The sequence below is a fragment of the Drosophila navojoa genome, chromosome 5 (genome assembly GCF_054131105.1).
Source record: "Drosophila navojoa isolate 15081-1374.11 chromosome 5, UAZ_NAV_1.0, whole genome shotgun sequence".
Taxonomy (NCBI): Eukaryota; Metazoa; Arthropoda; class Insecta; order Diptera; family Drosophilidae; genus Drosophila; species Drosophila navojoa.
The window spans coordinates 2,368,545-2,385,212 of NC_142893.1; the positions used below are offsets into that span (position 1 = coordinate 2,368,545).

Consider the following 16,668-nt stretch of genomic DNA (forward strand, 5'->3'; position numbering starts at 1 on the left):
AGTATGGTAGATGGGTGGGTGGGTGGTTAACGGTAACTGTGGTGCCGCGGGTGGGTTGGCAATCAGTGCCACATCCGATGCGATATAGCATGGAATTTATCTATTGATTTGTTGAGTATGTGTGTTCCTCTCGCTTTTGTTGGCATCAGTTGGTATCAGTTAAATCAATTAAGGCTTTCAAGTGGAACGATCGCCGTGCCGACATGCTTACCAATGTTATGGACACACACACACACGCACACACCCAGATAGACATATAGATATAGCTATCGATATCGGCTATCGATATCGGGCCGAGTTGTACTCGTTGCCATGTCGCTCAAGTCGCTTTCAATTACCTCAAGTGCTAAATGTGGTTATTCCATTTAATCACGGGCGGGGCCCAGCCCAAGCCCCAGCCAGCCCCCCCACTCCCTCACTCCCAAGCATTGTTAGCTAATGTGTCAGCTTTTTTTTTTTGTCTTTCGCTCTTCGTTCAATACTAATTGAAGTGCGCTTTGTGTGCCGCCCCAAGGTTGCCACCCACACAGCTAACCCAGGTAACTAGCTGGCAATGGAAAAACTTAACTTGAAAGATATATGAAAAGGGAACTTGAGAAAATGTTTGCAAATATACATGACAATAGTCAGAGATTCACAGAATAAAATAAAAAATTTAATAAAAATGTAAACATGGATTAAATATATGGGAATATTTATCAAAAAGTGGAACCATTGAAGTACTTGTAGAATAGGTTTTGACTGGAAAATTTAAAGAACCAGCTTTATAGCTTTAGAGTCAAGCTGGTAAACTTGAATCTATAGCTAAGTCATAAACACTAAGCAATTTTAGCTAACGCATAATACCTACCCCCTGAACATAGTCCAAGCCTGGGTCTTAAGATATTGTAAATTACGTTTATGATTTCTGCAAAAATGATTTATTTGTTTTTGAATATATTAAAGTCAATTTAGTTACTATAAAGTTTTGTTCTGAGTTTAGTGTTTGTAATCTTATATATGTAGTTTCCAGTTCTATGCCATATAAATATTCAATCCAAACAGAGCTCTTCGGCTTTTAGATTTTTTGGGATAGGGAAAAAATCAAGAAAGAATTAAGCTACTAAGTTATAAAAAATGAAATGAAAATCATATATTTTATAAAGTTTTTGATTATTTGAAGAGAGTTTACCCTTATAGCTATGCTCATCAATAGAAGAATAAATAAATAAATAATAATCTGGATAAGAATTTTCGGATATTGAAATTAGATTTACAAGAACTAAGAACCCTGAATGTAAATACCACATCCATTTCCGATTTAAAAGTCCGAGTCTTTATAATAACAAGAATACAAATATTTCACATTTATAAGTCTAAATTTAGGCCTAGTATAGATAGACTATACTATAATCTAGGCTTAGATAGATAGCTCAAAATTCACTTATTCATTTTCAACAACCCAGCCTAATTTATAAGAAAGTCTGCCATATCACTTAAGTCTTATTCCTACCGTTAAGAAAATCGCGCAATTTATCTCACGGCTAAAGCGAAAAGTTACTTAAAATCCTTTATATACCCATATTCCATATACAAATACATATAGAAACGTATACACACCATTCTCAATATATGTATTTATATATGTATATATATATATAAACTGCGACTAAAGCGGGAATATAAAAATCATCAAGTAAAACCGAAAAATTAGCGCAGGCGCATTTGCCAGCAGCCGCCGCTAGCTGCTGGCTGCAACGAGCACGTTTCGGCTGTGGCGCGCTCCAATGGCACCGCCAGGCGCCACACCTACTGTGCCTGCCTCCCTGCCCGGCCCCTTCTACCCTGCCACGCCTACCGCCCATCGACAGCAGCCGCTGCTGCAACATTGGCAATGTCAATACTTGAGCCAAGCGAATGGCAGCACTTCAGTTTGGGGTCTATGTACATATGCAAGGATAATGCTGACACACACATAGATGTATGCATGTGTGCGTGAGTGTGTGTGTGTGTGTGTGGTTAGTTGTGGCTTTAATCAAAAAGCAGGCAACACGAACTGGTTGGCTGTTGGCCAAAAAGCAAGCTTATGTGCCATGTGCAGCTATATAGCTATTATATATACATGTTTATATATATAAATGTGTATATATATATGTATGTGTGTGTGTGCCCCCTTGTGTGTGGTCCCCTTGCCAGCACATCGAGTGATAAGCCAGAGCAGCACTTGGCTCTTCAGCCTGGCTGGCAGAGACGGCAGCAGCAGCAGGAGCAGCAGCAGCAGCAGCAGGAGCAGCCAAAAAACGGAAACGTCAAGTTTTGACGCTTTGGCGCCGGAAGTGCTCAGCACGATAGAGCAGCACAATGCCGAGTCCTTGCTGCCTGCCTCTTGCCTTTTTTTATGCCCTTTTTTTTGTCATATCCTTCTCAGCATTTATAACCGTTACCCATTTACCGCACAAGGCTAGTTCAGCCTTGAGGTGTGGCTGCTGCGTTTAATCAACAATAAAATCAGAAATCAAAAACTTAATGAATGTCCTTTTGTCATTATGCGACAATGATGCTGCTACTCCTGCTACTCCTGCTGCTTTGGTTGATGTTGCTGATGAAGTTGCAGATGATGAAGCTGGTAGATGCTGGTGCTGGTCGATGAAGCTGCTGCTGGAGCATGTGACTGATGATACAGAGCTGTCAACATAGAGAGAGAAACGAAAGGCTTTTTACAGTTTGAATAGGAAACTTTAGAGATTTTTGTCCTTTACATTTTTAAATATAGTTCAGATTCGATATTTTGTAGCCCGTCAAGTCGAAGATAGCGATAAATTTAAGAAAATTCTACCTCCTTGAAAAAATTCCTGTTCGATTATGTTTCGATAGTTTGCATTTCTTTGCTAACGAAAAAAAAGACTAGACTAGATTCTAAAATAATATGAAAAAAGCTAGAGTATAGTATCGATATATCTGGATATATCTGATATATATATGTATATATGATACTTTATTAATTAATTGGGATGCAACAAAGATATTTAGTATATTTTGTATTAGTATTGATATATCTATAGATATAGATAGAGTGAAACAAGGTATAACTGTAGCTAGAAAACAGCTAAACTGGCAGAACTGTTGGGCTGCTGGCTTTTTCATCTTTTTTTCATCTTTTTCAGTCTTAGGTAGACTTCAACAAAGTTGGATTTGACTTGAAAAAACTAAATTCGCAGTCCAGACATATAGCAGTACCGATATGTGACTGACTCCGTTCCCTATTTAAATTTACTATATATATAACAAAAAAAAAATACATCTGACTGCCAACAACAAGCTAAATTGGCAGCACTGCTATGTTATTATACCGTTATGTATGCCCGTTAGCTGGCCGCTGGTGGGGCGGTGTGGGGCGTTGCTTGAGCAGCCTTGATGATGACGGCAACGACCGTTTACGCGGCTGATGCTGCCACATTGACTAATAACAATAATAACTGGACACTGTGCGTGTGTGTGTGTGTGTGTGTTGGTGCCTCTGTGTAGGTGTACTTCTCACAGCATCAGGTCCAGTGCCTTGCGTTTCAAGTTGAAAATTTCCACACGTTATATTTATACTATGTCGCGCATCCTGTTTGGGTCCTTTCGCCTGCTGTTTGTCTCGCGCTTGAAAAAAAATATATACATATATACGTATGTAAGTGTGTTTGTGTGTGTGTATAAATGAAAATATGACAGTCGCCCCATAGAACTTTAATAAAATTATTGATTTTCGCTGGCGTTGGCGCCAAGCATTTTTTTTCTTGGCTCGAGCCATTGAAAATTTTGACAAATTTGTAATTTATAGATTTTGTATAGCTGAATTATGGTTTTCCATAAATACTTTATAATTGGACCAGTCGTAAAATTCATTTCCTTAAAAACTGTTTAATATAAGAATAGATGAATCTTAGAGTTTCTGTTGAAAATCAGATTCTGAAAATCAGATTTAAAATTAAAAGTTCTATCATAAAAAATTAAATGAATTTTTAAAGGTCAACAAAAATTGTTTTCCTTAGCAGATTTTATAGATGAAAGTTAAGATATTTGATAAGAATTTATTATCCGGATTAGTAAATGTAATGCCTAAGACGAGTGTCAGATTCAGGGCGGTTTTACTGTAGACATTATGTGCTCTTTTTGTTTGATCCGCGAGATATGTTCAAAAGTATCTCATTAAAAATGTATTATAATATTTAAAAGCTCTCTTTGATATCATATTGCAATAAGCTTAAGTCCAAAATACATCAATATATGTACACATCTCCATTAAATATTTCTCAAAATTTTCTTAAGCTTAAAAGTGAACTACCCAGCCGTACTAGCATCCCTAGTAAGTTGTAGTCCTTTATATCCTATTTCTATAATTTCGCTATATTTTTTTATATATATATTTTCATTTAAATACACTCACATTAACTTTTAGCCCTCATCTATGCAAATTCTAAGCAACGCTTCTAATAAGCTATTTACACCAATTACATACCCATACATATGCACACATACGTACACACATGGCTCGCTTTCATATGTAAATATGAGCGCAAAGCTATAAAATTCAGGGAACAGCAAAGATTTGGAGCTTCAAAATTTGGTAAAGCCCACCCCAACAAAAGAATGGGAGTGAGAGTGAGAGAGAGCGAGGCGCTGCCCATGAGGCTGTTAACTAAGTGGAAAGACGTCGACGTCGTCGTCGTCGTCGTCGTCATCATCATCGTCGTCGTAGTCGTAGTCGTTGTCGTCGTTGAAGGCGATAAAACCGCAGCCAACAAAGAAACAACAACTTAGCACAAGCAGCGCAACAACAGCAAAGCACACAGAAAACAAAAAGCAAAAAAAAAAAAAAAAAGAAGAAGAAAAAAAGATGAAGTCTTGGGCAAAGGCAAAGCTTAGCCAATCAGCGTACGCCGAGGGCGGAGTCTATCCGAACTGGTTTGCCGGCGCTTTTTATGTTTATTTCGTGATATTTTTGCTGATGTTGCTGTTGTTGTTGTTGTTGTTGCACGCTTTGCTGTTTTTCGTTTGCGTTTACGCTTTGCTCATCTTTTGCTTTTGCACGAAATTTTTATGGGTTATCTCGCTCTGGCACGCTCGTGCAAGAGTGAAAGGGAAAGAGCGAGAGCAGCCCGAGAATATGCGAGTGCATGGGTATGCATGTGTGTATATATGTGTGAGTGCCGCGCTGCGTATGTGTGTGTGGTGAGCGACTGCTAACAAAATAGCAGGGATAGAGAGCATGATAGAGAGAGAGAAAGAGAGAGAGCGAGTAGGAGAGCCTTCACAACAATTTTTAGTAGGAAAGCAGATAAGGAAGATGATAAATGAGAGCTTTTTTTCTCTTCTTTTCCGCTGATAATCTGTACCAATTGCCAAGTGCCGAAATCCCCAACCACAATACACATAGTAAGAGAATATATACACATGTGCTTGTATGTATGTGTGAATATGTATAGCTCTCGTGTTTAATTAAATATGAAAATGTCTGCATTATTTTTTTTTAATTTTCGCTGCAGCTGCGTGTTATTTTAATTATATATTTTTAGCTGTTTGCGTGCTATAACTCCACCCCAATGGGGGAACGAGCCATACTTATATACCAATAGCGTCTGCATATGTATCCTGACAGCTGGGGCTATGTACCGTTACCATTTACTCGAGCGTCGGCTTCCTGCACGGCGGTTGGCTAAATCCAGCCTAGCCGAACACCTAATCACATGTAATGCGCGCGCATTATCTGCGCTCTTATCTGCGTCTCCGCCAAGTGGTCAACTTCGTGTGTCAAAGGCACGAGCATGGACACTCACACACATACAGAGCCGTCGCCGCCATCCATTTCCATTCGTCGAGGTGCTAAATGCGGAGTGGGTGTTGCTGCTACTGTTGCCGGCCTCTACCGTCTCCCTCACCCTCTCGGCGCTCCACATAACGACATAATAATAATAAGCGCTGACGATTTACTCTTTCATCCCAGTCGGGCACAGGCGCGCGAATCTATATTCCCGCATCGCTCGCACTCGCGGCGCGCACATTGCTGTCCGCTTAGCCGAGTGGCTCACGCCCACGCCCACTCTCAACAATAGCTCGTCTGTGTGTGTGTGCGAGAGTGGGCTTGTGAGTGTGTGTGGCATAATTCCACCCGAATTTGCGGCAAATCCATTGAATTTCGCTACAGCGCACAAAAAGTAAAAGAAAACGCGCAGCCGAAGGGAAGTCGTTTAAGATGGTAGTGGAATGGGCATGGGCAATGGTATGGATGTGTTTAGGAGAGGGGTGGGGAGGACTGGGTGAGCCTGTCGCCGAGACAAGTGCAATTCTGCGCCGGAACAGGTTTACCCCAGTGTGTGTGTGTGTGTGAATGCTGTGGCTCTCACACGCGCTCTCGCTCTTTCGCTCGCTCTCGTTGTGTGTGTGTGTTTTGTTTTGGTCACACGCATACACACAAGCAAAGAGTGACGCTCTCTGAAAAAGCAAAGATACTACTAATTCTACTCCTTTTTTTAAGAAAGGAAGAATTTCGAATTTTTATGTGATTTATTCCAATGCAATGCATTTTCCAATTGTGAGATAATGCTTGATGTAATATAAATCGATGAAATATAAAACATGATTTAATAATTAAGTCAAATAAATATCTAAAAAGTCAATAAATAAAAAATAAACTTTTGCCCTTCTTGCATTGAATTATTCAAGTTAGACAAATTATATAATAAATTTTATTTTTTATTATAAAGTCAAATTAATGCTTATAAATGAGCACAATCACACAAATACATAATATACAAATATGTATATATAATATAATAATTCCAACTATTTGATACTATTTTTCAGGTTGCTGCTACTATTTGAAGCACTCGCACGCACACATGCAAACAGGCGGCAAGAGAGCCGGCAGCGGTGAGAGCGAGCGCGAGTGCGAGCGTGTGTGCGAGAGGGGGAGAGCGAAATCGTATTTTCTAGTCACGCACACCAGCGCACAGCAAAGCCAGCCAGCAAATGAGCAGAGACGAATGCCTGTCTTTCGGTACGGGGTTCGGGCACGAGGGCGGTCTTCGTGCAAGTACGTTCGGTTCGTGGCAGTGCGAATGCGAAAGAATTTTGTCAGTTGTGCGACAACTTGTGCTGTGTAAGGATGTCCAGACGCGCGTCCGTTTAACAGCCAAGAGCAGCCAGCAGTGCAAGAAGAAGAGCATACGAAATACGTCAAAATCGAATAATGCTGAAAATAAATACATTTGCCATCTAGTTAGAGAAGACAGTACAAGAAAGAGACACCAACACACGGTTAGAGAGGGAGAGCAAATCAAAGTAAACAATCAAACATACACACGAGAGACATTTGCGCTTATCACAACAGCAACAACAACAACAACAACTACAACAACAACTACAGCAACAGCAACAAAGTTAATCAGAGTATCTGCCTGAACAATAGCATATGAAATCTTTTGCCGGAGTCAGTCTTCATTGGCAGCTCGAGTGTTTTAGTACTTGAGGCTTCTTATCGCCAGCGACCGTCGGTTCTCTTGTTCTTTTGACTGTTTTCGATACGCTGCCACGCCCACGCTACGGATTGCATTTTGCCTCCTCCTTTGCTAATGATGTCGCGCCGTGAGCTGTGCCGCAACAACAACAACAACAACAACAACAGCAGCAGCAACAACAACAACAACAACGGCGAGAATTGCATATGCAACTGTGTGGCAGCCACATCGAATCCGTTCCGCTAAAAAAAATCGTTTGCAAAGTCGCGTCGTTCCGTCTTTCGTTTCGTTTGTGCTTGTATCTAATTTGCGTCTCCATCGACAACAACAACAACAACAACAGCAATAGCAACAACAACAACAACAACACTGCTTAATAATCAATAATCAAAGCGTGCTTTAGGCCTTATCGCTAAAAAAAACAAAATAAATAAATATAATAAGAGAAGAAATTGATTCGCGTTTCCATCACAAACCAACCAAGACCAATTAATGCCAAAGCAATTGCCACCTGCAACTACCCCCGCACAGTCTCTCTCAGCCCCCGCATCAAACCCAACGAACAATCAAAACCAAGGCACATAAAACTTAAATAGTTTATTAACAACAAAAGTGCCAGCAAAGTGCATTCACTATACACAGTTCTTCAACACAAGTTCACGAAGCTGCAAGCTCAGACCCCAAACATTTCATCATGGACTTTCAGAGCGCTATGGAAACGTTTGCAGAGGCCTGGGTGGCCGCCAATGCCGGACAGCAGGTGAGTTTATAGAAATACATATATACTAAGTCTATATATAACTATTATGATGCAGTGTGAAAACCGATACAGATTATAAACACCGTTGATCCTATCATATCACGTTCTATTAAGAGTTATATGGATCATAAATAGAGTTGATCGAATATGCAATGTATGTACATATACCTAAAGTGTTTATCGTATATATATAATACTTACGAATCTGGGTTTATTTCTTAAGCGTTGTGTTGTTGATGTGGTGGATTCGAACCCGCGCTAAAACGTAAAAGCGCAGAAATTTTGCACAGATATGGTATGTGTATACTATACACTGTATAGATCCATATAGATCTATCTATATCTGCATCTACATCGGCATATACATCTCTTTCACATATCAAAGTTAATCAGCCTGATAGCTGTTCCAAATTCGCATTATTCTTAAAAGTAAAATCTGTTTACTAAATTCTTTATAAACTTGCTCAACCTTAAGAACTCTCAAACCGAGCTAAGGCAGCTGAATTGACAGGTTCCAACTCAACAGAAAGTGCATCTAAAAATGCCAACAGAAATCAATAAATTGAAGCCTACAAGTGTAGCTTATACTATATGTAGTATGCAATCCTTTAGATCATCATGCGATATACCCTAGTTAAAACTTCAAATATATATGCCATTGATATACAACTTCTATGGATATACAAATGTGCAGGCAGTAATTACCAAAGAAATCTATCTACAAGATCGAAATGAACTTTCCTAAAATAACTAAAGTTTAAGCATCAGCATAAGCCATATACGAACAATATTGCCTCTCAGTATAACTAAGACTAAGACAAGTTCAAGCCTCGATCTAATGCATAGGGTTTAAGTATAGTAGATCTTTTAAATATAAATATATATAAATATAAATATTATAGTGTTGCAACTTCTAAAAGTGAAAATATTCTCAATTTGAACAAGTAAAATAATATTCATGATATATTTAGTTGAGTACCACCTAAAATGCTCAAACTACGCATAAAAAACTCCTTCTTGAAAAAATATTTGTTAAATGTTTAGACAGAGTTTCATTAGCAAAGCATCAATAGATTCCAGTACAGAATTCAGGCTAATCATAAACAGAATTAACATAATAACTATAAATAGATGGATTGATAGATAATTCCATTCTATTTTAGAATAGAAACTAAATATTACAATCGTTTGCATAAGAGAATCTATCTCTATTAATCTTTCTATCTATAGGCAACTCTAAAAAAGTATAATCCACTTCTCTCTTATCTTTATTCCTATTCACTACAAAGTCGTTTCACTACAATCTTTAGTTAAGTTAACAAAGTCAACTCGTCTCTATTTCATTAACCTTACCTCTTACTATGTCGTAGATCTCGTAACTGCTCTAAGCTTAACCGTAAATAATTTCAATGGGTTCTACTCGCATTAGTCACCCTTCAACTTAACACGAAAAAAACCAACAACATTTAATCTGCCGCCTCTGAAAAAAGCAAACTGAATCAGTGCAAATAAACACAAATAGTGAAAATGCCAACAGTGCCGCACAAAAGTTTGTATACACTACAATGAAAAAGGGTTAAAGCGTTATAGTCCAAGTAATCTACTTTTCTTCTCATATTTATTCTGTAGATTGCTTCCATTTATTCCATTTCTTTTATATTTTCTATAAATCTGAATGTTAATCTTAATTATATGTATTTTATTTTCTGTAGAAACCAATATATGTATATGTTTCATAAATTCCATTTTTTGTACATATGTATATCAGACTTGCTTTGTTTTCTAGTACATCCCATATTTGTTATAGATTTCATACACATGAAGTGTAACCTAAAATTTCTCTTCTTTTCATATTCCTATTTTCTTTATTAAAACTTAACGCATTTATAGACTCTATAATCTGTGCTCTATTAAGTCCAAATAATCTATGAATTCTCGATATTCTCTATGTATTTTGTATATTCCTTACACTATATTTTCCACAGATTTGATATAAAAGAAACCCGAACTAAGAGTTTTATTTCTTTATATTCAAGTATTCTTTATACTTATTTAATATTCTTTAAACCGAGTTAGCTTATAATAAGCAAATCAAAAAATTCCTAATCTTAAAAATATTTCAAAATTTTTTTAAAGATATACCAAATTATATAAATAGTATTTAAACATTTTAGTCAACTGTTTAGTGTTGCAGTTAGTTTATGGATATCTTAGTATGTTTATAAATAAACATACACACACACACACATACACTCATTTACATAACAATGTAACGTTTTCATTTATGATAAAAAAAAAGTGAAACAAAAAACAAAACAAAATAGAGTAAAGCTAAAATCATGAGCGACAATTTTTCGCTATTTATGCAGATTAAGAGATAATCCTTATCGGGTCGGTGTGTCAGAGATTGGAGAGTAGAGGCACGATAAGCGTGCTCAACGTGTGGTGGCGTGTGGTGCAGCGTGCGTGGTGCAGTCCGGTGTAAATATTACCTTTGCCGTGTGTATTTTCTTTATTTGTATGCTTAACCATGTGGGCTAATTGCCTTCTTGTAATGTGTTGCGCCTTGGCCAAGCCCCACCACAACATCGCTCTCCCCCCACCCTTTCTCTCTCTCTCTCTCTCTATCTATCTCTGCCTCTCTCGCTGGGTCTCTGTGCGATATCCAAGCTAAAAGCTTTTAGCTCTGCGCTGTTCAGATAAGATAATCCGCTGTGTTTTGTCGACTTGCTTGCTTATTGCTAATTTGGGCATAAGGCGTTGACAACACACACACACACACACGCATATGCACAAGTTAGATATAGGCACGATAAGTGCCGATAACACGTTGTAACTGTAACTGTTCAGGTTTAACTGTATTTGACTTTTGCTCGCTGCGCGTCATCAACAACTTTGTACGAATACCCTGCAAAGGTGTAAGTAGGGTATATTTAGCTTTGCCTAAAATTTGTGTAGGAGGTTTGCTCTTATCACATTTATTTGTTTTAGATCGGAGGTCATGGTCGAGAGAAAGCCATCTGCCTGTCTATCCGTCCTTCTTCTTCTTCCTTGTCTCTCAGCCCTTTCGTTCGTCTGCTCGTGAAGTCGTTTGTCCGTTCCTCAGTTCGCCTCTCAATCCTTCCGTCCGGTAATCCGTCGCTCCGTCCTACTCTCTATCCGATCTTCTGGCTATCACTCTTATATCATATCTCTTATATCTCATAATCTGTATGTCCATCCATTTGTTCATTCATCTGTCTATATAACAAATTTATTTATTTTAAACTTGATTATCCATCACTTTTTTATTTTTACCAAATCGATTAAAATCGATAAGAAACTTGTTCTATTTTCATCATATTTTTGCAGGCTCTTCAGCCTTCTCATTCTAGCCTAGCTGCCACACATATCTAGATATGTCATATCTTTCCTAAATAACTCCGCTGATATCGGATATCGGATCAAATAGCGATATATTGACGTTACTTTGTCAAATTCCCATAGGCCATACCTCTAGACTGTGAGGGTAACACAAAGTCATGCACTCCCAGCTAATGGGCGTAATTGCGCGATATATCGGAATTGGGTCTGCTGACTGCGCTGACATAGGCGGCCATATACCACCGCCCCCACCCAGCCCTACTCTAGCGCCCTAACAGCCCCGCCCCAGACTTCACCCTTAACGTCTCGCTGTCATTGATATCGCAATTAATCCAACTAAGTGCGATAAAATTGATTATGAACATGCTGGCGTGATTAGTGCTAGGCACAAATTGTGGATAACACACACACACACACACACACACGCACACCAGCACACTCATATATATTTGATGGACTACATGTGTCCCCGTAGCCATTTATTAGCAGGCATAATTGATTATGTCGTGTGAGTGTAATTATTATTTATCTGCCGCACAACAAATGCCTCTGTATGTGTGTGTGTGTGTGTGTGTGTGTGCCATATGGCTATATAGTCAGGAAATTTTATATGATTTGATTTGGATGGATTTACAAGTGATTTTTGTCTTTTGAACACATTGAAAAAAATATGGAAAAAGCTCAACAAAAACAAAAATGATGTGTTATATATTAAATAAATCAAGGCATTAACTGAATATTGATATCACACACGCACACACACAGAGAGAAATAGAGAAAGAGAGAGAGAGAAGACTTATCGACATTGTCTTCTTGCCCAAAGCTCGAAGACGAAGAATTTCGTGTTTAACTTTTTGCTTTTGTTTCATTTTCATTTTTTTTTTTCCATTTTTTTTTGACAGTTTTATGTGTGTTTGGAACGCAGACGCTTAGTGAATCGTGAATGGGATTAAGATAAGACTAAGTTGGGCAACAGATAATAAAGCACCCGCTCTGCCCTCTCATCCCCTCGCTCGCTCGCTCTCTGTATATAATTTGTGAGCGTCTATAAATAAGGCACAATAAAAATATATAGATGAAAAAACGTTCAACTATAACAAATCATTTGGCTTTATAAAGCATATTTCTTTTAAGGTCAAACAACAAAAACTCTTTTTGCTAACTAATTATAAAGCATTTAGGTTATTGTTGTGTTAATATGTCGTATAATATCGACTAGATAGAGAATGACACAAGGAGAGAGAGAGAGAGAGAGAGGGAGAGAGAAGGAAGTTAATGACAGGCCTGTCTAACTGCTTCTTTAGCCGCTGATTAGGCAATTTTTGGTCTATTGTAAATTTCATTGAATTTTGTTACAGTTTAGACTCTGTTGCCGCTGCATTTCCTCAATCATTTCCTGCATTCGTTAATCAATAAAGCGTAGCCATTTCAGTTGGCTAAGCCGTCGCTGCCACTGCCACCGTCTTGCCTGGGCCCCCGCCCCTCCTGCCCCTTTTGCTGCATTTCGTTAAATTCCAGTAGTCAAATGTTCATTAAATGCTGCCCATAAATGTCCAAACTGTTTGTCATCTCTTAAAAGAGGGGAGCCAAAGACAGTGCCAGTGCCAGTGCCAGGGACAGAGTCAGAGAGTCCCCCCGCCCCGTCTTTGGCTTTTGTAGCACGCCTCCGCCTCTGACTTTGTTTATTGTTCAGCTTGGCTTTCTTTTCTGCAGGTGTGCTCTAACACCTCTTTTTAAACTCTTGGCGCATTTATCAGGGCTTAGGCGTGTTCCTTTCATACACACACACACATATACATATACATACACACGCTCTTAGCCGCTTTTGCTTTTCTTTTATATATTGTCACACATTTTTAGCATTTCATTCTGCGCTTTCTCGCTCTGCCCAACAGCGCCCTCGCCCTCGCCCTCTCTCTCTCTCCCTCTCGCTCTCTGACTTTCTGTGTCTCAGCGCCTTATGCGCTTTATATATATATTTATAAATATATATATATATATATATATATATATATATATTTATTAATTATTCAAAGCCGATTGGATTATAATAATTTATAATCATTATTAACATAAGTTGCTCGACTTGGCATCTCGCTAAGCCCAACTGGAATTGGAACTGGAACTGGATTTCGGAATTGGAATTGAAATTGGAACTTGCTCCAAGAAACCCATATGCATACACATATATATATATATATGTATATGTATATATGTATAGGTAGGGCTTGTATTACGCTAATCTAGCTCATATTTAAAAGACACACGTAATAAAACCAGTTTCTGAGCTTGCTTTAATAATCTAATATGATTTTCATATGAGAAAACAAGCAAATGGGATTAGAGCTATTAAATTTTGAATAGTTCAGCAGAGGGAAAGCAGAACTTATTTCGATTAGTTCTAATCTATTTGACTTACTGAAAAGAAACAGTTGAACAGTTACTATGCTCCCTCTCTCTCTCTCACTCTCTCTCTCTCTCATTCTCTCACTCTCTCACTCTCTCTCTCACTCTATCTCTCTCATTCTCTCACTCTCTCACTCTCTCACTCTCTCTCTCTCACTCTCTCTCTCTCTCTCTCTCACTCATTCTCTCTCTCTATCTCTGTCCCTCCCTATTGTTTCAGCATACCAAAGACAGTATTTCGCTCCATTACTCTTCACCAATCCGTGCCCCTTCACTTAAATTACAGGGTATCTGACTGTTCTAGGCACTTGCCGTTGACATCGGGCAACGTTTTAAGTTAATTACAACTTGTCAAGTTGTCTGTAAGTTTTTGGCAGTCGCGGCTCAAATGAAATGGCCTTAAATCAATTTCGTGGCATGTTCTCTGATTCTCTATTCCGTTCCAGAAACAGAAAAAAAAAACCAAAAGCAAAAACGTTTTGAAAAATGCCGCCCAGTGATAATGTGATAATCAACACGCCACATATATGCGTGTGTGTGTGTGTATGTGTGTTGTTGTTGCCCCTTCCCCTGCAACGAGTTAGGCTGGCAGAGCTGTTGCAGCTATCGTATAACATTTTTGTTTCGCAGCTAATGACACATTGATAAAACGATTTGTAAGACATTGCGATAAGTGCGGTTCAGGCTTTGTAGCTTAAGGCAGTTCAACCAGCCCGAAAACTCTCCCTCCCTCTTCTCTACCTCTCTGATAAAACTTAAAAAAAATGACGTGTTCAGGAAATAAATAACTGTATGATTAATACAATATCTAAAAGATCGTAAGGTTTTCATGGTAACGGCTTAGTAGAGCAGATGCAGGGCATTGAAGTTCGAGCAGCTGTATCTTCAATCAGAAATGATTGCTGCGAGTCATAAACCGATGGAGTAATCACATTGGTCATACCTTCGGATGTCATTCGACTAACGAGTATAAGACGTATGTGAAAATCTTATAAATTTACCAGTAAACGCCTTTGATATGCGATATAACCCTGGCATCAATCATATAGGATTGATGGCAGTCTGCCTAATATGCAGGAAATCTATGTGACTTAGACTGTTGGACTACATATATTGTAGTAGTGTAAGGAATATATAGTTATATAATATAGCTATATAGTATTTATATATGTTATGAAATCAAAGCTTCAATCAAAGCTGAGTAAACCCATTGATTGTCTTGAATTTTGCTTCAATTAAAATAAAAATTGATTGATGCACACATTTTTCTCGGTTTTCTCGCAACAGAAATAGTTTACATTGAAAATGATTTTTAATACGCTCGAGCAAAAGGCATGAGCTCAATCAGGGCTGATTGAAACGAAATCCCATTCATAATTTCCTTCGTATAGCCCGCCTTTAATCATGTGAATTGTCGCTGAGGCGCTGTCAGCTCTGTCATTATGTATTCTTAAACACATTTATTAAGCAGCTTTAACCAGCAGATGGAAAATTCAGTTCAGGGAAACACGAACACGAACGTCGTATCAAAACGAAACATGAATAATATTTACAATCTGTGCGCGTATTTCTGAAATTCATTTTGATTTTCACTTCTGTCTCGGTTTCTGTTCTTTGCGTTGTTCTGTCCCCCGCACAAAGACATTGTCACCTATCTCGCTTAATTAGTGGATTTACCATCCTCTTGAATATATATATGTATATATTGCTCCCTCGCCTATTTTGTTGTTGTTTTTGTATTTATTTATATATAGCGCATCCAAATCCGAAAATTTGGGGGCTGGGGGCAGGCAAAACGCACATCGACATAAATTTGACTTAATTTTTGTTTTTAAAAATTATGACAAGTGGGCTGGCATATTGTTTGGGCGTGCATAAAGTATTCCCTTTCGTCCATCCATAATTCTGTTCCCCTCCAAAAGAAATTCATTTTTGTCTCTTTCCCAGAGACAAGTGAAAATAAATCCAAATGTTTTCAGATATAGCAAATCATATTTTTTCTTGGTATATTTTTGCCTTCTCGTGGGGATGACGAAGATATTGCTGAGCGAACTAAAAAAAAAAAACACAGTTGAAAAACTTACATAAGCCGCAATGCTTATTTTTTATAAATTTTGTTTTGTTTTTTTTCTGAACTTTTTGTTTGTTTCTTTGAAAAGATTTATAACATTTCATTTCGTTAATTTCGAAAGGGGCTCGACTAAGTCGGCGGCGCATATTACTAATACGTCCCGTTGAAAATCATAAGCCGCACGGCAACAAACGATTTCTACAAGTCACAGCGACAATCGGCTTAAACTAATACTCAGCCAGAGCCAGAGCCACAGCCAGAGCCACAGACCAAGTCGGAGTCGAAGACTCAGTCGAAGTTTAAGTCTCTCATTCCCCGTCTCGGCATATTTTCGTTAATAGCAGCCAATGATGGAAAAATGTCGGTAACCTCGTCTTATTTAAAGTATTAACTGCTAACTAATGTGCGACACATTATAACGAGCCAACAGCAACAGTGAGCCAGAGAGGCGAGAGAGTGCGACTAGTGCTCAACTAAAAGATACCCTATATGTGCCCTAAAGAACTTGGAGTTTCATTGAAGAGTTATAGAGAAGCATAAAGAAAGAGTTAGAGCTAGAACGGGAGAGCTAGAGATGAAGAGAAGGG

General features: G+C 38.4%; 2 protein-coding genes across 2 annotated transcripts in view; one reads left to right on the forward strand and one right to left on the reverse strand.

Moving 5' to 3' along the window:
- Oatp58Dc (Organic anion transporting polypeptide 58Dc) overlaps nt 1-16,668 on the reverse strand; it is a 110,081-nt gene that overhangs the window by 25,235 nt on the left and 68,178 nt on the right. The gene's annotated exons all lie outside the window — the stretch shown is intronic.
- dve (SATB1_N and homeodomain domain-containing protein dve) overlaps nt 1-16,668 on the forward strand; it is a 96,143-nt gene that overhangs the window by 23,538 nt on the left and 55,937 nt on the right. The window contains exon 2 of the mRNA XM_018104262.3: nt 6,829-8,241. Coding sequence (XP_017959751.1) covers nt 8,176-8,241 — 66 coding nt within the window. The 5' untranslated portion in view covers nt 6,829-8,175. The remainder of the gene's footprint in view (nt 1-6,828; nt 8,242-16,668) is intronic.